At 43.9% G+C, this 22,809-nt stretch overlaps 1 protein-coding gene across 1 annotated transcript in view; it reads left to right on the top strand.

Moving 5' to 3' along the window:
• Positions 1-12,014: 12,014 nt before the first annotated feature.
• The window catches only part of slc41a1 (solute carrier family 41 member 1), a 33,905-nt gene continuing 23,110 nt past the window's right edge, over positions 12,015-22,809 (top strand). Inside the window, exons 1-2 of the mRNA XM_039796303.1 lie at positions 12,015-12,277; positions 14,616-15,770. Coding sequence (XP_039652237.1) covers positions 15,285-15,770 — 486 coding nt within the window. The 5' untranslated portion in view covers positions 12,015-12,277; positions 14,616-15,284. The remainder of the gene's footprint in view (positions 12,278-14,615; positions 15,771-22,809) is intronic.

The following is a 22,809-nucleotide window of genomic DNA, read 5'->3' as shown; positions in this document are numbered from 1 at the left end:
ATTTATTCATCACTCTAAAGCTACACCCTGTCCCATGTCCTGTCTCTGACTGTACAGCTTACAGCAGGGGGGTCAAACTCATTTCAGTTCATGGGCCTCATACCCCAAAATGTGATCTGAAGTGGGCCCAGACCAGTAAACCACTCCAGAAAGATCTGAAACTTGATCTGCCACAGAGTTTCTTGTCAGCTGGATGTTGGCAAATGCAAGTTGCTTCTGTTACTGTTCTCAGGCCATTGTAGGAAAAATAATAATGATACAGACCCGGGAGAGAGGGGTAATATTCAGAGAAAGAACTCAAAAAGATTCCAAGATTAAAAACTCGGACAGATTAAAGTGGTAAATTTGGAATTGGAATTAATTACTTCTTTGCAATTTTCACACTTTGCAAAGTCACCCAGTGGGCCTGATTGGACCCTTTGGCGGGCCAGTTCTGGCCCACGGGGCGTATGTTTGACACCCCTACAGGCGTACAGTGTAACTTTTGGATAACACATGTTACTTCATACCGTCTCACTAGATCAATATCTTACCAGGCATATTCTTGTTTAGTCACATTTATTTCACACGTCATCAATGTATCATTAAACACAATCTCATAAGGTACAATGATCAGATATATACATGTGTTGCCATACGTGTTTCAACACAGAGGAAATGCCTTGTCTTTTAACTTCCTGTCTACACAGGATGTGGGAATGTGTCAGGTTGTTTAGGCTACATTTGATAACATACTGACCAGTTTTATAATCTCATGTACAGTCGGAGACAGAAGACAATGAGAAACGTTCCTTTACTGCAGTCTGACAAACGCTTACTGTTTGGTGAAACCTTCAAGAGCTCTGATGCTGACTCATCAGTACGATGATGCAGCTTATTGAAGGTGATGATGCTGACTCATCAGTACGATGATGCAGCTTATTGAAGGGGAACTTCGGCAGTTTTCAACCTGGACCCTTTTTTCCCATGTTTTTATGCCTAAGTCACTAGTGGGGAACATTTTTAAAACCAGTACTGAGCCAGAGCCCTGCAGTACAGCACTCTGGGCAACTGTCAACCGTCAATGTACGTCCACTGAAAGTGCTTATTTTAGCCACTGACAGGCTCAGATTGTTAAATATACGTGTCTGGCAACATTATAGAAAAGACCCTATAGGAAATTAAAACATTTTTCTTTACTAATCCTGTTAAAGGGACAGTTCACCCCAAAATCAGAAATACATATATTTTCTCTTACGTGTAGTGCTATTTATCAGTTTAGATAGTTTTGATGTGAGTTCATGTTGGAGATATCGACCGTAGAGAGGTCTGCCCTCTCTCCAATATGATGGGACTAGATGTCAACTCAGCTCGCGGTCCTCAAAGCGCGAAAAAACTACATTGGAAAAGCTCAACAGCAATGTCTCTTTCCAGGAATCATGACCTGGTTACTCAAGATAAACCTGGTCCTGGTTGTGAGCAGTTTCATGTATGTAGGAACTATTTCCTTTATACCGAACTACATCCACAAACCGTATCACCACGCATAAGGGAGCGTACTCATGTCCCAAATTTCATCTTTCATCCAGGAAATTTCACAGTATTTCGAAATGTCTTAGTAGCTCCAAAAATCTAAATTCAGACTAAGCACTGATATAATACAGCTAATCGATGTGTTCTTTAGCAACACTTGGCTAGGTCTGTAGGCAGGGAAATCTCTGAAAAACACTAAACTGCCCAGTTTGCACGCTTTGCACTGGAAAGGACCATTGTCCGAGGATTCTTCAGCGGTTTAACTTCCATATAAGTTATTATTGTAATTGTTGGGGCTTTGTAAATTATAGAGTGTGGTCTAGACCTACTCTATCTGTAAAGTGTCTCGAGATAACCTATGTTATGATTTGATACTATAAATAAAATTGAATTGAATTGAATTGAATATAAGTCCAGAGTCACAACAAAACGTGCACGGCATGAATCCATGTCTACACGCAAGCACAACAATTGTGTCTTGGTTCGAGAGTAAAAACTCTTACTATATTTCTGCTGAACCAAATTTTAGGACACATTTTTTTACACTCACCAGGATACAAGCTCATTTACTTTATACAGATGCAAAGAATATCTTGTTAGAAATACTATAATGATGAAAGCAATAAGACTTGTCCTTGTCTAATAAAGACTGTATCACGTGTACTGAATCTTCTTAGCTCCTGAATCCTCTTAAGGACAACCCGTGAGTTTCCATTCTCCCTACCTGCATTCCTGCAGCAGTGCAGTCAATGTGCAGCACCAAGCCATTGTAGCATCTGAAACTACATCTACTGAAGAAATCACATACAAATACTACATTATACATAAATCAGCTTCCTAAAGACCATTAAGTGATTAATGTAAAAACAAAGAAGTCAAATAAGCTCTGGGAAATTTCAACTATATGCTACCCCAAGTAGCACCAAGACAAAACTGTTTGAGGATGTATAAATGATCAAATGAATGATGGCTGAATTCCATGTAGCTGCTTCAGTTTCAGGGTCTTATCCATGCTAGTCTATATCCTTTGCATTTCACTTCCGGGATTGCTCCGGTGCTGCTGGAAATTCCGCCGGATGCATGTATTTTCCGTTTCCTTCCTCTTTCTTTGTGTTGGCGTTCTAACCTCCGGTGGATTTATGCGGCCTCTCAGATCTCTGCAGGGTAAATCCAGACAGCTAGCTAGACTATCTGTCCAATCTGAGTTTTCTCTCGCACCACTATTTTGCAGCAGCTCTGTGCGGAGTTTAGTGCCGCCCATGATTGTGATTGGTTTAAAGAAATGCCAATAAACCAGAGCATGTTTTGCTGGGTGGAGTAGCCAGACCCTCCTCCAGCGCGCTTTGGAGGAGGGTCTGGCAAAGCGAGACTATATCCATGCTGACTCACCCTCGCACGCCAGTGGCTTGGTGGGACGCATGAATAAAACAGAGCCGTCATTAATGTTATTAGTATGTACTTTTCCTACTATGATATGTCAAAATGTCTTTTGAAATGTGCTGATGCACTTAGTGGGCTGTTTTGGAATTTAAAGGAACACTTTGATCAAAAAGTCACCCCGTGTATTTCAGTTTATTTTATTTTGAACATGTTAAACATTCAAATTACAATATAAAGGATAAATAAGAACATGTACATTTCAGCACAATCTTCCAAAATGATTGTAAATGATTCAAATAAGAATTCCCATGTTCAAAAAGGAGTAGGAAGAAGTTAGTTTTCTGGTCCTACCCCCTTTTTCTATGTTTATACTTAAGTTAAATACAATAAAGTTAAAGAGACTATTTAAAATGTCTTAAAAATATAGTTCTTTTCCTTCTATCTACATCAAACCGAATAAAAACCCACCAAAACTAGACATCAGGAGCCATAATCAGTACACAATATAATCACCTCGAGTCCTTTTTGTATCCATTCAATATTCTTTATTTTAAATAATCTCTTGAAATTGCTCATTGTTGTACATGATTTAATCTCTCACCCCCTGCAGATTTGGCCATTTCTTCTCTGTTTTCTCTCTTTTTGCTGGCAGGTTTCTCTATAGAGCCCCCCCTACAGCTCCTATGTTTCCTCTTCCTCTGTTCCTCCAACAATGCTTTCCTAGCTTTCTGCTTCTTTTTAGCTGGCTCAGCCATGACAATAGTGTGAAAAACTCCATCACTACCTTGTTAGCTGGTTCCTGAATGGGCGTATGTGTGCAGTGCCGTGAAGCAATTCGTTACATGGCGAGACCTGATATCACGCGATACTTCCTGACGCTGAGGCCAGTGGCCCGCCAGGCAAAGGTTGCACGGGTGGTTTTTCCGCTCACAGGCGCTAGGGGGGAGCGAGATGACCACCATTCAACTTGAAAAGTCATACAACCATTCCAATGACTCTGAAGCTTTTATTTATTTTTTATTTAACCTTTATTTAACCAGGTAGGCCGTTGAGAACAGGTTCTCATTTGTAACGGCGACCTGGCAAAGAAAAGCATCAGCGTGCAAGACAACATACAGTTACACTTTCAATACAATACAGGAATACAGAATATAAGGGCTACATAAAGTGCAGATTAAGTAGGCAATACAAAGCCGGCGCAAAGTGAGGTGTAAGTAAGATGAAGGATATGCAAAAGTGATATGGTAATAACACAATATACATGAATAGACTCATGAATAGAGTCTATAACACTGCTGAGATGTAGTGAAGAGACAAACAAAACAAAAACAGTTTATGATCTAGTTAGTGGTGTTGATCAGTTATAATGCAATATACTGTATATGAATAGTAGGGGTGGGAATGTCTTGGCACCTCACAATTCGATTCCGATTCAGAGGCCAACGATTCGATTCTAAACCGATTCTCGATGCAACTATTTTTTTTCCATGTGTGATTTAAAAAAATATACATATAAATCTGAGTTTGCTGAGTTTGGTTATCACTTCCTAGACAAAGCAGCTAGACAAAGCTTAGATTTTGACATACAGTATTTGTCTCACACTATTATTTTTCCCACCTCTAATGAATAGACAGTCTATGTAAATGCTGAAATGTAGTGAAGAGTCAATATACAGTTAGTGCAAATTGTGGTCTGGTTAATGATATAGGTCAGTAATAATACTGTTAATCGGAATAGACAGTCTATGTAGATGTTGAATGTAGTGAAAAGTCAATATACAGTTAGTGAAAATAGTGGACTAGGTAGTGATGTAGATCAGAAATTACACGATATGTATTAATAGACTAGAAAAAATGCATATACAGTTGGTGCAAAGTATGGTCTAGATGATGATGTAGGTCAGTAATATCACAGTATACTAGAATAGACAGAATACATAAATGCTGAGATGTAGTAAAGAGTCAATATACAGTTAGTGCTGATTGTGGTGTACAAAAATTGTGTGATACAAAGGTTGGAGGAATGACAGTTGATCATACCTGGGCGGATGAATAGTGCAAAAGGGCGTAAGCAGAATATGATAGTAATGCAGGTGAAAATGTGCATTTGTGCAAATATGTAATGGGACGTAACAGAGATAATAGATTGCAATAATGCAATAAGGGGTGCGTAAACAGAGCATGAAAGATGGAGAACAGTTAGCATGTACAGTGATTGGACAGGAGCTCAGACAGATGTACTTTGAGTTAGTGAGATAAGGGTTTTGAGTTTCAGTTTTTTTTTAAGTGCATTCCAGTCATTTGCAGCTGAGAACTGGAAGGAGTGGCGGCCAAAGGAGGTGTGGGCTTTTGGGGTGACCAAGGAGATGTAACTGCTAGAGTGCAGGTTGTGGGTGGGTGAAGCTATGGTGACCAGTGAGCGTAGGTACAGCAGGGCTTTGCCTAGCAAGGATTTGTAAATGAGTTGGTACCAGTGAGTTAAGCGACGAGTGTGTAACAAGGGCCAGCCAACTAATGTATAGAGGTTGCAGTGGTGGGTGTTAGGAGGGGCTCTAGTTATGAAACGTATGGCACCGTGGTAGATAACATCTAGTTTATTCAGGAGACAGTTTGAGGCAGTTCTGTAGATGACATCACTGAAATCGAGAATTGGTAAGATTGTCATTTTCACCAAGGCGAGTTTGGCAGCATGAGTGAAAGAGGCCCTGTTGCAGAATAGGAAACCGATCCTGGACTTAACTTTAGAATGAAGGTGAGTTATGTGTTGCTGAAAGGAGAGTGAACTGTCTAACCACAACACATTTTCTAGTTCCAACCCATCAAGCGTGGTAATGCTAATCGGGTGGGCAGGGGTGGGCAGCGAATGATTGAAGAGCATGAACTTGGTTTAGCAGTAGTTGGAGGTTTCGGAAGCAGTGCTGAATGGCGTTGAAACTCTCCTGGATGTTTGATAGCACAGTAGCCAAAGAGGGGCCGGATGTGTACAGGATGGTGTCATCTGCATAAAGGTGGGTTTGAGAATTCCCAGCAGCAAAGAGCCACATCATTGATGTACAGGGACAAAAGAGTCTGCCCGAGAATCGAACCTTGTGGCACCCCCATAGAGACATCCATAGGTTCAGCCAGCAGGCCCTCAGATTTAACACGCTGGATCCTATCAGAAAAATAGTTATTGAACCACGCGAGGCAGTTATGAGAGAAACCAAGGTAGTTGAGTCTGTTGATGAGAATACGATGGTTAACAGGGTCAAAGGCCTTGGACAGATCAGTGTAGACGGCTGCACAGTAAGGATTTTGTCAATGGTGATGTCGTTTATGACCTTGAAGGTAGCTGTGTTGTAGCCATGACCGGCACAGAAGCTAGATTGTGTAGCGGAAAGGATACGGTGGGATTCCCGGTGGTTGGTAATCAGTTTATTGACCAAGCTTTTGAGGACTTTCGAAAGACAGGGTAAGATATATATGGGTCTATAGCGGTTTGGGTTAAGGTAAATTAAGCTAAAAAAAACTACATAGTTCCCTTTTAAAAACATTTTTTTTAAGATTTTAGAGGTGATTTTTACACCATTTCTCAATACACAGCTTTCATTTTACACTAGCAGTTAGCTTTGGAGAGTTTTTCTTACAAATGTAAACAGCTAACCCCAAGCACCAAACAGAAGCTATTTAGTAATATTTTAGAATGGTTTTGCTAAAACATTTGGGCCCAGTGAAACACGCTGAAACATGCTAAAAGCACAATGCCTGACATTATAACCTTATAAGGTTTTAGTTGCTAAATGATCCACCATGTCCACATAAGCTAACAGACCCAAAACATAACTCCTAGTGTAACTGAGGAGAAGCAGAGTTGGGTGATCATTCTCTGTGGTTTCATCACAGTCCATCCACCAGTAGCTCAGTCAGAGGCGTTGGGTTAGGAACCTGAGGGTTGCTGGTTCAAGTTCCCATATGGACTAAAGTATGGTGGTGGACTTGTAGCTGGAGAGGTGTCAATATAGTCCCAAGTCAATATCTGCACTGGAAACTGCCTAGTCTTAAAGGTGCAATATGTAATATTGTATGTAATACTGGCAGCTAGCGGTTAAAATAGTTACTGCACTACCAATTCAAAATACTGGAGAGTCGTTTCCCCCGCCCCCTCCTGCCCAGACTCGAAGTTCACGGGGGTTGCCAGGTTGAGACAGCAGCATTCACAACAATGTTGCTAGATGCTTTTCTCACATAGCCAGACATTACTTCACAGCACAGCAGCGTAGCTAACGTTAGATGCTAGTCTCAAATAGCCAGACATTACTTCACAGCACAGCAGAGTAGCTAACGTTAGATGCTAGTCTCACATAGACAGACATTACTCCACAGCACAGCAGCGTAGCTAACGTTAGATGCTAGTCTCACATAGACAGACATTACTCCACAGCACAGCGGAGTAGCTAACGTTAGATGCTAGTCTCACATAGCCAGACATTACTCCACAGCACAGCGGAGTAGCTAACGTTGGTTATATGCTGGCTATACTGACAGTCATAAAAGCCCGTGCTCACGCGGAGCTCTGTAACCAACTGACAGACACACTTTTTCGGCTTAAAATTACAGTATGAACCGCTAAAAACACAACAACCTCAACGTCCTCTCCACACGCCAGTCAGGCACACTTCCTCGGCTTAGAATTACAATACAAAACGCTAAAAATACCACTAGCTACCTTGCCGACGGAACACACTTCATTGGCTTAGAATTACGGCAACAATCGCTAAACACACTGCACACTCACAGTCCCCTCCTCCCGATTTACAGCCCCCATCTCGTGGCTTAAAATAACTCACCGTTGTCGGCTCCAGCTGCTGAACTACACATTGTAAACAGCCGTGGGCTGCTTGCCTGGTCCTCCCGGTAACGTTAGCAGTTAACAGGGTTAGCATGGCGGCATTAGCCAGGACCAGTCGGGATCACTTTACTGGCTATGTCTCAATTGTTTTTGCGAGTAACCAACTCGGATACTCTAGCTATATAATTCAATGTGAGAACACAAATGTTGAAATGACATAAAATGCCCGTCCCTAGTAGCTGTGATAAATTAGCCTGAAGCTATGCTTACCTGTTCAGGAGAAAATAAGCCAATTCTGCATCCTTTTGGGATCTAAGCTGTCTCCATCTTTCAAATACATCTCCCATATTTACCAGGGCGTTGTTACGTCTCTGGTCACGCAACTGTTTTTTTTAGGTCGGGTAGAATCTATCTCCTTTGATCCTGTTTGTTTGTTTGCTGCTTTCATGGCTGTACTACCGTTCCAGCTGTAGCGCGCTGGGTTTACGTTTTTACAGGTATATCTGGCAACCCGGCCTGGCTGTCAAACTGGGCAGTTGATAACAACACACACACACACACACACACACACACACACACACACACACACACACACACACACACAGATCAAAACATAAACAGAAATTCCGTCACGGAACGTAAATTTCAAAAAGAAAAAATACTGACATTAGCATTGTTGTCAGAAAAGATAGTATTTCAGTTTAACATGTTTCCTTAATATCTGATGAGGCATTGGTGTAATTCTTGGATTTATTACAGTACAAATATTACATATTGGACCTTTAATCTGCATTGTTGTTTGTACTCATTGTGAATACGCAGGTCACAAGAAGTAATTTGTTGTTGGGTCACTTTTACTCTTGACATGCTAACCGTCAACATAGGATTCCATTCACTACGATAAGCTAAGCTAGCGGCGCGGCTGCCGGACTAAGACAATGCATGCACTGAGACAAAAATGCGTTTGCCCACCTATATAAATATAGAGGAGACAGTGAATAACTCTATTTCAACAAACGGTGGCGTGTTCCTTTAAGTGGGTATATGGAAATCCTGGAGCTTTCTTAGTGGGTATACTGCGTGTACCTGCGTATCACTGGGCACTACACCACTGGCTCTATCCTTACACCCTCAATGTGAAGAAGGACAAACGTAACACACAGTCAACTGAAATAACAATAGTAAAAATAAGGAAGAGAATGATAATACTCAAAACGATTATTTTACTTTTCAAAAGTATAATTCTGCTTTACAGCGATAGATTGCCTTTACAGTATTTTGAATTGAATGGACCTGATATTAGACCCATATGATTTAAAGAAATATCTTTAATTGTTGAGTCTGCATGCAAAGAAAATGCCACAATGTTTTTTAAGTCACAGAAATGGATGTCCTTCATGTACTCTATGTTGCCTATAACTACTTGATTGACAATGACAGAATTCATTTTTAATTTACAGTGTTACAGTGTACACTTTGTGAAGAGACATCTGTTCCAGATAGTTAACTGGATGAACAGGAAGACTTTATCTGGAAATCTTTGCTGAGAAATCTTAAAGAAGATATTCTGTAGAAAGCGGTTTCAGTTTACACTCAGCAAATTATCCAAATGACTAAACCTGCTTTTTGGAAAAGGCCGCTGACGTAGACATCTAGAGAAAATAAGTTAACAGTCAGACTTTACTGTCTTACGTCTGGAAACAAGTTCAACGTTTTGGGAAATAGAGTTATTCGCTTTCTTGCCGAGAGTGAGATTAAAAGATTGATACCACTGGCATGTATACGCTAAATATGACACTACAGCCAGCAGCTGGCTAACTTAGCTTAGCATTAATACTGGAAACATGGAAACAGCTAGCCTTGGCTCTGCCCAAAAGTAACAAAATTGTTCCCCCCTGGTTTCCAGTCTTTGTGCTAGGCTGCTAAGTGTTAGCTGACTCCTGGTGGTACTTTAACATTTGAATGAGTGAAACAACACGCACACCACTTGCTTGGTCTCCTTTGCGGTGCAGGGAATTACTTCCCCCAAAGAACCATATAGAAAAGAAAGAAAAAGATCCCGTGCACACGTTTCCCCCCTTTGCATTTGTTTTACCAATAAACCTGACCAATTAACCAAAGTGAAAGCACCAAAGGGAAAAGAGTTTTCTTCTTTCATAGTTACCAAAAAGACATGAGAGTGGTATCAATCTGAACATCTCATTCTCTGCAAAAGAGCGAATAAGCTTATTTCACAAAATGTCATTTAAATGTTCAAATAAAACATTTATTTCATTTCCTACTAATTACACTTAACGTTCTCTAACAGAAAAGACCTATATGCTGCTTCTCTGCATTAGCAACAGTATGCATCCATCAATGTCTTAATGTTCCTCCAGACCTTTAAGTCTCACTCTACTTGCGCAAGGTATATTTGTATGAGTCAGAGGCAGGGGCGTAGCACAAAATTCTGGGCCCTGTAGAAAGGCATTCTCTATGGGCCCCTCCCCACATCCACAGCTATTCATTCTCACATCTTTTTGGGCCCTCCTCACATGAGAGCCCTGGGTACTCAGTCCCCTTTCCACCCCCAGTCCGACACCCCTAGTCAAAAGGAATATGCCAAATTATAAAACCCTAATTGCAGTGTGAGTAATATAGCCACAGAGTGCACCTACCCTTGACTTACGAGTTAACTAACAAGCTAAAAGCACCAAACCCATCCACCCAGAGACTACAGTGTGACTGACTCTCATTCCCCTGTCATTGCTGGATGTCTATGCTGTGGTCAAACTAGTTCAGCTCACCATCGTGGGACGGATGTGGATGGATTGTAGCCTCTGCTGTCTGGGCGATGCTGAGGCTGCTGATGCTGAGACGAGGGGCTGTGGCGAACAGCACAACAAAGCTGCAGATCCTCTGGGGACATTGTTAGAGCTGCTGCTCTCCCAGGAACAGCGTTCGGCTGCTGAGGCAGCGTGCAATTCAGCTGTTAGATAACACACACAATAATCCGCTGATGAAAAAAGCACAATGTTATGCAGGTTTTTACAGCTAATTACAGACCACAATGTTATAAAAAAAGAATGTTATAGTACCACAGGAGATGTAAAGTAAAGTAAACCCATAAAAATGACAATAAAAAAATAGAGAGGGAAAAAAAGATCAGCTTGCATGGTTGTAATAAGTCTCTTGGATAAACTTACTGCTAAATATAGTAATATTGAGGTGATTTTCAATGTGTTTCTTTCTTTCTTTGTATATTATGCCATTTGAAAAAAAAACATCAATTCAATTCAATTCAATGTTATTTATAGTATCAAATCATAACAGTTATCTCGAGACACTTTACAGATAGAGTAGGTTTAGAACACACTATAAATACCAAAACCCCAACAATTACAGTAATTCCATCAAGAGCAAGCATTAGCAGTGGCTGTTGCGACAGTGGCGAGGAGAAACTCCCTTTTAGGAAGAAACCTCGGCAGACCCAGACTCTTGGTAGGCGGTGTCTGACGGGCCGGTTGGGGGGGTGATGAACAGTGGTGATAATAGTCACATTAAAGATAATGGAACAGTGACTTCGAAGGTCATCGTGGAAGTTCATGTCATGTCGGATGCGGCGGACGCAGCAGGACGCAGCAGATGCAAGAAGAGTAAACTCCCCAGAGCTAGGTTAGTAGCAAGCAGTTCTGGGACAGGATGCATACAAAAGTAACAAGTAGAGATGAGAGAGCAGCTCAGTGTGTCATAGGAAGGAAGGAACTTCCCCGGCAGTCTAGAATTATAACAGCATAACTAAGAGAGGCAGGTTAGAGAGAGGTGCCTGGTCGGGCTAGAACTCTCCCCAACCAGATCGGGCTTCGAGATTCGAGAACCCTCTTGTGGTTTCGGGTAATTTTAGTGTAAACTTGTACTTATGTAAGGCTTCATGTATTCTCTGTTGATCATTGACTCAAGTCCACCCAGCTCAGTTTAGACTGTACTCATTTGCGTGTGCGCCCATTCATTCAGGAATCCAGGCCCATTGTTAAATTGAAACTTCTATCTCAGCCCCCTGGTAGTAAATTAGTAGGCTTGTGGAGGACACGGGTAACGCACAGGCACACATTTCCACACACATGGGGGTAGAGGGAGGGGGTGGGGGACGGTTGGGGTGCAATGGAGACGAGGGGTGGTTATGGAGGGGAGGGGAGGTCTATATCGTGTGGAGGGAGGGCCCGCCTTGTGGCTTCCTGGCCCCCTGCACCGGACGGGTGTATTATAGATGCTCATCCAAGCAGCCGGGCGGCGGGGGCCACTGGACGGGTGCAATGTGACGGGGGTCGGGAGAGACTGGGACACACAGCCTTAACCGCGCGGGAGGGAGGGTTTAACCATTAACCACCATTAACCATTAAGGCAGCTGTGCAGAGCCGGTACTGTAGGCTACATAAGGCGTGCGCACCGGCGCCCACGCCTCAGCCTGAGCGCGTTACCAAGAGGCGGAGGATCCATCCAGCCAGCCAGCCAGCCACGCGAAGGAGTGCTCGTGCTGTTACTGCTCGTCACTACTCTTCGGACCGCTGACACCAGAAGGTAACCACCGCCGAGGAGCTGTGTATGACCTGCTGGACTTTTGAGCTGCAATTTCATAGAACAGAATGAGCGACGTAATGGTTGTTTTTTTTTATCTAACGGAATGTGTCACTTAGCGACTCAAACTGAAAGAAACTCCAGCTTGTAACCTATGTGTAGGCTAGTCTATCGTGATGATAAAGAATGGAAAATGATGTTGTGTTTGCATTCATTTTCACGAGTTCTATACTCGTGGTGATAGTGGCAGTGACATAAGGTCCATCCCGGTGCTGGAACAGAAAGCCCTGTGCCCTTGTTTAAATGGGCAGGAGAATAGAATAGGAGGGCTCGTCTATTCAGCCCTGACCAGGGGAGCACTAATTTACGCCTTTGCCATGTTGGGTTCGGGTGGTGTTGGTCCTGACTACTAAACAGAGGATTGTTTCAGCGGGGAAAAGCCAAACTCTCTGTGCGGATGTCGCAACATGCAGGCGGATGAGAGCCGCGCCAAGTCCGCAGCACTAAGACTGGAAGCAAGTAGATTGGCCTTCAAAATAAAAGGGTGTAGCCTATTTATTGAGTAGTAGGCCTACTACTTTGTTGTAGTTTTTTTTATTCAGTCAGTCATACACATGACTGAAAAGACTGAAAAGACACAGGCTGAAGCATCATTCTTATATGCCTACTTCAATTTGAGCTAGCCTCCAGTAACAAAAAAAATAATATAGTTCTGTATATTTTCTAGGTAGCCTTCAACTTTCTATATGTCATCTGTGTCCGTTGTGCATTATCAGGTGAGGTGAAACTTAGGCTACCATCCACAACACATTGATCACAATAGCGATCTGACAGCATCCTGTCTTAATATCATCTCTACAGTAACTAGGCCGGACATGTTTTCAGTCATTGCTGATTTAAGATTCAGGAGTTTTTGTGATGAGTTGCTGTGGTTGTCTGTAGCTTAGAGAGATAGATAGAGAGAGAGAGAGAGAGAGAGAGAGAGAGAGAGAGAGAGAGAGAGAGAGAGAGAGAAAATACATGTGCTAGATCAGGGGTGTCAAACTCATTTCAGTTCATGGGCCACATCCCACTTATTTGATCTCAAGTGGGCCAGACCAGGAGACCACTCCAGAAACTTGATCTGCCACAGAGTTTCTTGTCAGCTGGATGTTGGCAAATGCAAGTTGCTTCTGTTACGACAGCGTTCTCAGGCCATTGTAGGAAAAATAATAATGATACAGACCCAGGAGAGAGGGGTAATATTCTGAGAAAAAACTCAGATTCAAAGATTAAAGTGGTAAATTTATGGAAAAAGAACTTGGATATTCTCGGAGATTAAAGTGGTAAATTTGGAATTGGAATTAATTACTTCTCTGCAATTTTCATACTTTGCAAAGTCATCCAGTGGGCCTGATTGGACCCTTTTGCGGGCCCTTTCTGGCCCATGGGCCATATGTTTGACACCCCTGTGCTAGGCCTACCATCACTCCGTAGGACTATTAGCCTGACATGTAGCCTATATCTTCACACATCTGTTTCCATGATGACTCAAACATTCAACATTTCTGCTGCTTCATTCCACATGTAGTTGAAAATGGGAAATGTAAAGAGGTTTAAAATTAGGCTTTTTTACTTCTATAAATTGGGTAAATAAAATCCTATTTTACTTTCCTTGACTGAACCTTTTACGTTTGCTGCTGTTGCTTTGAGTTTGCCTGAAGACATGTTGACGAGGCTGGGGGGGGGGGTTCAGATGACAGTTGTGTGACACTCCGTTGCAGAGGATGTGCCTAGTACCTCAGCTAAAGGTAGAATATTTTTAGTTTGGCGCTGGATGAAACTGTTGTAAACTCACTGTCAGCATAGATCTATGACTGTTAGTCCCTCCCCACTGCTGCCATGATGTCAGGGGGGTTGATTTAGTTTGGCTTAAATACTTTAATAGTTTATTACAAGGCCTTATAGAGTATTTGTAGTAATCAAAGTGAACTTATTGTGCTTAAGGAGTTTTTATCATCCACTGTAATCGTGATGATGATGATGATGATGATGATGATGATGATGATGATGATGAAAATGGCTCATATTTAGTCTATATTACAGAGAAAAAAGTATTCTTTCAAAGATGGAAACTTAAAAACCACCATAGTTTTTTTTAGCTCTTACATGTTGTTGCAGTCAGAGCTGAACTTAAAGGCCACCTCCAGCCAGTGTTTCTTCTGGTTTCGTTCTTTTTCAAATAGATGGGAATTGCATCATCAGGAAACAGCCTTCATTGATAGCTATATTTCAAAATAAACCTGGAATGGTCTGAAAAGTGTTTACATTTGAATAATCAATGAATTTCTTCTTTTCCCAGGTGACTCTTTGCTCCGGTTCGAGAGGTGGGCTATTTTTTCTGCCGGCAGTAATTCAATCTTCATGCTGCAGACCTTTAAATATCTCCCTTGAAAACCTCCCAGCAGCCACGTGGTGTAAGGTGAGACATTGCCAGCCCGGTCCACTCACCAGTCTGACATGATCAGTGAACTGAGAGCATTACTAGTCTGCGCTGCAATCTGGCCACTTTAGACCTCAGATTAGATTTTTTCTTTAGCTTAACCTGAACTTTAAAGGACTGTTTCCAAGTGACTGGAGGGGATTTTTGTTGTGAGTCCCCACGCCTATTGTTTTCTCTTCTCTTCTGTTTTGAACCAGTATGCTCTCTTCTTTTTTTTGCCGGTCTACCCTGAGCACCTTGCAGTGAATGGAGAACATACTGGTTCTGCTCCCTAAGCACCGACAGGAACACGGGCTGTGCAGACGCCCGGCTGCATGTGCCTTGCTGCAGGTTTTTTCCTACAGAGCCGTTTTCTCCAGGTCTTTAGTAGCGACCCCCACTCCCTGTCAGCCTCTTTAATGGGATAAATCAATTGGACTGATCAGGTTCAAAACCAGATCAGGTGGCCAATTCCATTCTGACTTCCCCAAAACTGTTAGGCAACCTGACCTTTTCTTGTCAAGTCCACTGTCTTCCAAAGGCTTCCGCATGGTACTTTGGTCGAAAGAACTAGACAAACTCCCTGACATCAGCATGTCCTCCGGGGCCATTGAGGCGAAGAAGGAGGGCGGCCCCCCGAGCCCGGCTCTACCCAACTCCAACTGCTCCGTCCCCCCGGTAATCCTCACCAAGGGCCCTGAGGAGGTGAGCCCAGGGACCGGGGGCGAGTTCGAGCTCACAGAGGTCCCGTCTCTCACAGAGAGGGCCGGCGAGGCCGGAGAGGATGAGGAGAGGACGGAAATTGTGGTGGCGATGGACTGCCGGGCCAATGCCAAAGGTCAGCGAGAGGAGGATGCTCTCCTGGAGAACGCAAGCCAGAGCAACGAGAGCGATGACACCAGCACCAATCAGAGCCCAGAACCACCGGCACCCCTCAAGGAGACCTCCTTCTCCATCGGCCTGCAGGTGGTCTTCCCCTTCCTGCTGGCTGGGTTCGGGACAGTGGCAGCTGGAATGGTACTAGACCAGGTCCAGGTGAGTGATCCCAACATATTATATACTGTACATAGTGGGTTTGGGGAAAAAATTGATTCTCGTATGTCTCGTGATTATTATTTTTGTTTGCGCAGATATTTTAAATTCTTTTCCCCAGAATTGATATGTTCTATTTTTTTACCAATGATTCACCTAAATATGTCCTGTTTATCAGGTACCGCGAATACATCATAACCGTTCCTAGCAAAACAGAGCAAAACAAAAAAGCATATCGTCCCAGCCCTAGTACAGCATAGAGCATACATCTATGAAAGATATGCTTGGTTCTGATTGGAACAGACCACAGATTCACGACGAGACGAGTTGAAAATTGCAAATACTTGCAAGGCGTCGGTCTGCAGCGTTCTGAAACCTTCCAGTTCCCACCAATGAGAAGAGACGAGACGGTGTATCATCTCCATAGCAACGACTCTTTGTACTTCTGTTCTAACTTCCGACTTCCAGGCTTTTTGTAGCTGAATATATCATTTGTTGCGTCTAAATATAAATATAAATGTTTCTCTGATTCACTGCTTTGTCCTAGGCGCTCCCTCTCTTCAGTCATTCTCTAGCTCGCTCGACCGTAGCTGCTTTCAGGCGCACGTTGAGCCGCCGTCTATCTGCCTTTTCAACCAGTTACCAGAAATAAAATGGATTATGGATCATTTTATTTCTATAGTTTGTAGCTGACTTTACAGGATGACTTTGCTATTGGCTGTTGAAACAGCTGACGTCCCGTTCTAAAACCAGCCTCTGAGACTTGACCAGCTGAGTCGCAGGCGCCACCATCAGCTGGCTTTAGTCGAGCTGAGACGGGCCGGTTCAGACCGCTGCAACTTTTCTCTACGACGTTGTAAAACGGTTTCGTCTCGTCGCAAATCTTTGGTCAGGCTTTATGCACACTTGTAAAAGTTCTTCATTGCACCAAAAGGTTCTGCTCTTGTCCAAGCCTAAAGAACATGCACTGTATGGTAAGACTAATGGAAAGTTAAATATTTTGAGTACTTTGGGAGTTGGTGGGAAGGGGGGGAACAACAGTTTTGGGCCAACATACTTACATCTTTATTTGGAGAACAGGATCACAGGATACCTGGATCCAAATGTCTCATTCAGACATTAATCCAGTCAGGTAAACTCCACTTTATTTCCTTTTCTTACAATCCAGTTACCTGTGAAAAACAACAGGAGCTCATTGTTTCATAGTAGTGTTTGTGAGCAGAGCCGGTACTGCAGGCATTGTGCACCTGGTAATAGAATCCAGTCTGAGTTTTTTGATCACAAGTAGACAGCTCTGAGGACAGGTGGGAATGCAACCAGGACACATTGAGATCTGATCACTCAGACCACATTCGGAGGTGGTATAGGCCGCATGTGGCCAAATTCTTATAGCAGTGTTTACGCGTATGTGTCCTGGGCCGCGTTGAGGACTGTCTACTCAACTGTGAGCAGAACTACGTACTCATTCAAAGTATTTCTAACGTCACAGAAACCGCTGAGAGTGAATCGTATGTTTTGGATGTTATTAGCTAAAAGTGACGTGTCGCTGCATTTGTTCCGGTGCTGCCTGCTCTGAAAAGGCAGCCGTCGGTATACAATAACCTTATTTTTAGTTTCATAAAATGTCCCCCAATTCACCAATGTCTCCTTTTGTTATTTATTAGTCTTGCATGGCCAGACTTATCTCCACAGCACTGTGTCAGCGCTGGAATAAGCCAGCGGGCCTGAGTGGTCAAAGCAGCAGCTGTAAAATGGTTTAATTTCCTACAAACTCTTCCCAATAAAATTCTACCGTTATTTTATTATTTAAAACTTTTTCACAAGTGGTCACTCAAGACACATTTGGAGACTGTCGTTGTGCTGCTGATTCTGATGCTGTGCGTTTGGGGGTGGGTGGGGCAGTCGTCAGACACCATGGGGGTCTTTACCAAACCTTTCTCACCTCACCCTGCCTGCCTGTCCTCAGGGCTGGCACATAGTATTACACACTTGTCTTCTAATATACTGTCACATACCCTTCTATTTTAAATCTGACTTTTATAGAATAGAAACAGGAATAGAATGTGCTAATTGTAGTGCAGTGTGTAGCCAGAGAGCTGCTGGATAAACCCTGCCTCCAAAAAAAGATATGACTGAATTTATAATTACTCTCTTTCCTTTTTTTCCTGCTGACTCTGAGTACATCTAAGAGTTCATGTGCAGTGTAGAAATGCAGGCCAAAGTCATGCTGACAGGTCCTATGTATTTTTTAAAGTCAGCTTGTGATGCAGATAAAGCTGGAGGTGTCAGGCTGCCAGGAGACCAATCTGGGCACATTGTGTACACGCACACTGATGCCAACATGGCGGATCCCAGGAACTCGGCACAGGGAGGAAGGGAAGAGGCAGGGGAATGAGTGTACTTTCTTTGAGCACCTGAAATGGCAGCACACTTCAGTCGAGCGAGAGTCTGAGTGAAAACAAAAATACAACGCGGTGCCTAAGCCTCCATTACCGTGCGGTTAGGTATCCTCACTAAACCAGGAATGCAGAGGTTTGAGGTCAAAAAAGTTTTCATGCTGCCTCAACTTAGGCACCATGCTGCTGCAGTCGCTCCAGTTTCCAAAACACTCCTTTGTGCACCATTCCTTTAGAGGTGAGGCTGGGAAAGAGGAGGCATAGTGAAGGTACATGTACAGGGCCTCATCTTTCACTTCTTGTCAGCCATACTTGTGCCTGTGGGCAAACCTTAAAGAAATGCTTTGGTGTGAGATGCAAGATGAGGCTTGACGGTCAGCCTAAAAAATGACTGTTCCAGTGAGTTTGGCTAAGCAGCTAGCAGGTTGTCTCACTGTCTAATTCCCCCTCCATGACACCGTGAAACACCAACTCAGCTAATCCGCCCCTGTCCTTGCAGGAAGGTAGTTGTCTAACTCGCTCTCTCTCTCTCTCTCTCTCTCTGGTTCAGTCAGACTGTACCAGTTCTCTGCTAAAAGTGAGCTTGAAAACTGTAACATCTCAGAGCCTTTATTTGTTGTGTCTGCCTGGCCTGAGTTAGGGCTGTGCGATTAAATCAAATTTTAATCACGATTTTGATTGTGGTTCCTAACGATCAGGAAAACAGAAGAAAAATTATTATTTTGCACATTTCGTCAAGTTCTTTGTCTAGTGTTCTGAATGAAAAAAAAGTTCAAACGGGAAAAGTATTAAGGGAAATTTCACAGCTCAAGGTGTTTTCACTGTAATAATTGCAACATCTTCAATGAGTAATCGTGTTAAATACTCGTGATTTTAATATTGACCAAAATAATCGTGATAATCGAGCAGCCCTTGCCTAAGTTTAGAAGTTGCGGCTTTTCACTTTCTGTAAGGCTTCTTTGAAATGTGACCTCTTTAACGTTGGTCACTTGACTTTACACACACACACACACACACACACACACACACACACACACACACACACAGCTGGCCTCATTCCCACATAGAAAGGACTGTCCAGGCTGGTATAGAGGAGTGAGACGTCTGCATAGTTGTGCTTAGTAAATTGGCAGCAGAATGACCTAAAACCATCAGTCTCTTACAGCCAGGACTAGAAACCGGCTCACTTGGGTTACTCACTAAAGGTTGCACGTGGTTTGTAAAGGTCATGTAGTGCTAGTTTTTCTGGAAATGCCAGGGTCAAAGGCCAAATGGGTGACTTGCTATCAGTCACAGGACACAGTTTCAGATTCTAAAACATACAGTTTCTTCCTCTGTGCAAACAATTAATCAATGATGCAACAATAAAAACTTGTTAGTGCAGTAAATGTTCATTATCATCTGTGTCTGCCTCGGTGTCTAGCGGCCTGTCCTGCATGTCAGTAGACTTAAACACAAAAATAAAGCGGTGGGACACAGCTTCAGCCTAAAAATACAGGCCCCAGAAAACAGGAAATCATAGTTGAAACAATGGTTTAACACCAACCAAACCCCCACTGCCCAGCAGACACCATTTTGGTCCAACCGCATCCACTTACCTGGTTTTCACACAGGAGCCACCGCTACACCAGGGCGTGGGCTTATTCCCTCAAACTGAGGCTACATTTACACTGCTGTGTTTTGGTTTAAAAACTAATATCTTTTGCTACGTTTCCCCCTCTCATTCCCCCTACTCTGGTGTGTCCCCCTCTCATTCCCCTTGCTCTGGTGTGTCCCCCTCTCATTCCCCTTGCTCTGGTGTGTCCCCCTCTCATTCCCCCTACTCTGGTGTGTCCCCCTCTCATTCCCCTTGCTCTGGTGTGACCCCCTCTCATTCCCCCTACTCTGGTTGTGTCCCCTCTCATTCCCCCTACTCGGGTGTGTCCCCCTCTCATTCCCCCTACTCTGGTATGTTCCCTCTCATTCCCCCTACTCTGGTGTGTCCCCCTCTCATTCCCCCTACTCTGGTGTGTCCCCCTCTCATTCCCCTTGCTCTGGTGTGTCCCCCTCTCATTCCCCCTACTCTGGTGTGTCCCCCTCTCATTCCCCTTGCTCTGGTGTGACCCCCTCTCATTCCCCCTACTCTGGTGTGTCCCCCTCTCATTCCCCCTACTCTGGTGTGTCCCCCTCTCATTCCCCCTACTCTGGTGTGTCCCCTCTCATTCCCCCTGCTCTGGTGTGTCCCCCTCTCATTCCCCCTACTCTGGTGTGTCCCCCTCTCATTCCCCTTGCTCTGGTGTGTCCCCCTCTCATTCCCCCTACTCTGGTGTGTCCCCCTCTCATTCCCCCTACTCTGGTGTGTCCCCCTCTCATTCCCCCTACTCTGGTGTGTCCCCCTCTCATTCCCCTTGCTCTGGTGTGTCCCCCTCTCATTCCCCCTACTCTGGTGTGTCCCCCTCTCATTCCTCCTGCTCTGGTGTGTCCCCCTCTCATTCCCCCTACTCTGGTGTGTCCCCCTCTCATTCCCCTTGCTCTGGTGTGTCCCCCTCTCATTCCCCCTACTCTGGTGTGTCCCCCTCTCATTCCCCTTGCTCTGGTGTGACCCCCTCTCATTCCAGCTACTCTGGTGTGTCCCCCTCTCATTCCCCTTGCTCTGGTGTGTCCCCCTCTCATTCCCCCTGCTCTGGTGTGTCCCCCTCTCAGTCCCCCTACTCTGGTGTGTCCCCCTCTCATTCCCCCTACTTTGGTGTGTCCCCCTCTCATTCCCCTTGCTCTGGTGTGTCCCCCTCTCATTCCCCCTGCTCTGGTGTGTCCCCCTCTCATTCCCCCTGCTCTGGTGTGTCCCCCTCTCAGTCCCCCTACTTTGGTGTGTCCCCCTCTCATTCCCCTTGCTCTGGTGTGTCCCCCTCTCATTCCCCCTGCTCTGGTGTGTCCCCCTCTCATTCCCCCTGCTCTGGTGTGTCCCCCTCTCATTCCCCCTGCTCTGGCGTTTCAGAGATCCTAAACCGGAGAAATTTAAAAACACGTCTGACCTCGTTTTGGTCTGGAATTTGCGGGGTTGTGTTGCAGTCTCAACGGCCGCAAACGGAGACCTTTGGCAACACCGACAGTGACGCCAACTCTTCGGCTCCTGATTGGGTCTTATCGGTCACAACATCTCGTTCTCTGAGACTGAAGCTACTAACGTTACTATGGCAACTACCAGCAACGGGGGGAATATACATGCTGCCTCCTGTTTATGCCCAGTATACGAGAATGTTGATGAGATGTGCGTTTTGCGCGTGTTAGTTTAAACGGAGATTAGTTCTTCTACTGGCGCTAAAAACACTTGTGTGCACGGAGATCATTTTTGGCTCAAAACTCAAAGCTTAAAAACTAAAACGTAGCAATGTAAATGTAGGCTGAATCATCATTCTGTCTTCCAACCATGGCTCTATTCACCGGATAAAGTTGATGCTCAAATAAATGCATCATTAGTATTCCATTCAGTCCAGGATTTTCCTAAACGATGTCACCAAAATATAAAATATAGGACCCAGTGCATTTTTTTCTAAACTTTCAATAGTGTCCACCATTTGCACTATTCTATTGGTTGATTTAGACTTTCTATTCATAATGGTCTTTTCCGTCAGGCAAAGATGTTATGTCCTGACAATCATTGACAAGATATCAGCTCACAACTATTAACACCTGTCAATATCCCAGATAGGTACTTGGTTAGGATGTGAGTGATGCAAATTGCAAGGATTAGTAGGTTAAAATGCTTTTGTGTTGCCCATAACCCTGGCTAATTTTTCACTCTGTCCAGGATCTTCAGGAGTCATTGGATTGGTTGCTTATTTGTACTTGCTCTAGTCAGATATTTCAGGTTTTACCCTGCATCTACTTTCATCTGGTCCCTAGATGCAAAAAGTCCACATCTCCGGCTTCTTTAGGACTTAGCTTAAAGCTTGATCATGCTTTTTGTGTACATGTGTGGGAACTTTAGTGCCAAATTTGTGCCTGAAAACTCATCCATTTAATGCCAATGAGGTCTTGTTGCATAACATATTTGAGGATCAACTCTACTACGCCCAATGCCTTTGGCCACAGCTATGTTAATTCTACCCTCCATGGCATGTGTTGGCACACAAAGCTGGACCCAACCTGTATCATGCATGGAAACAAACACCACCTGATGCAATTTCTGTGACGCTGCCGGAGGTCATCTTAAAGATATTTTTTGGGGTGCATTTTTAGGCCTTTATTTTCACAGGACAGATGAAGACATGAAAGGGGAGAGAGAGGGGGAATGAGCAAAAGTCAGAGTTGAACCTGCGGCCACTGCGTCGAGGAGCAAACCTCTATATATGTGCACCAGCTCTACCAACTGAGCTAACCCGGCCACAGACATTACGTGCCATCTTGTCTTGCATTGCCTGACCTATATCCACAGCGTTGTGACAGCGCTGAAGTAAGGTGTGCCTACACCACACATACATTCTGGGATAGGAGAAAAAAACGCTCTGTTTTTCTTGCATTACTTTAAATCAGTCACAATCATCTTGTGCTAAGCTCCAGATGCAAAATAGTCTCAGGAAGGAACTTGTTTTGGTGGAACATTTGCACATAGGGAGGCTCTGGAATGGCTAATTCTAAATAAAACACATACAATATTAAATGAAGTT

This window comes from Perca fluviatilis, chromosome 4, assembly GCF_010015445.1.
Source record: "Perca fluviatilis chromosome 4, GENO_Pfluv_1.0, whole genome shotgun sequence".
Classification (NCBI taxonomy): Eukaryota; Metazoa; Chordata; class Actinopteri; order Perciformes; family Percidae; genus Perca; species Perca fluviatilis.
This window is presented reverse-complemented; position numbering and strand designations above follow the sequence as displayed.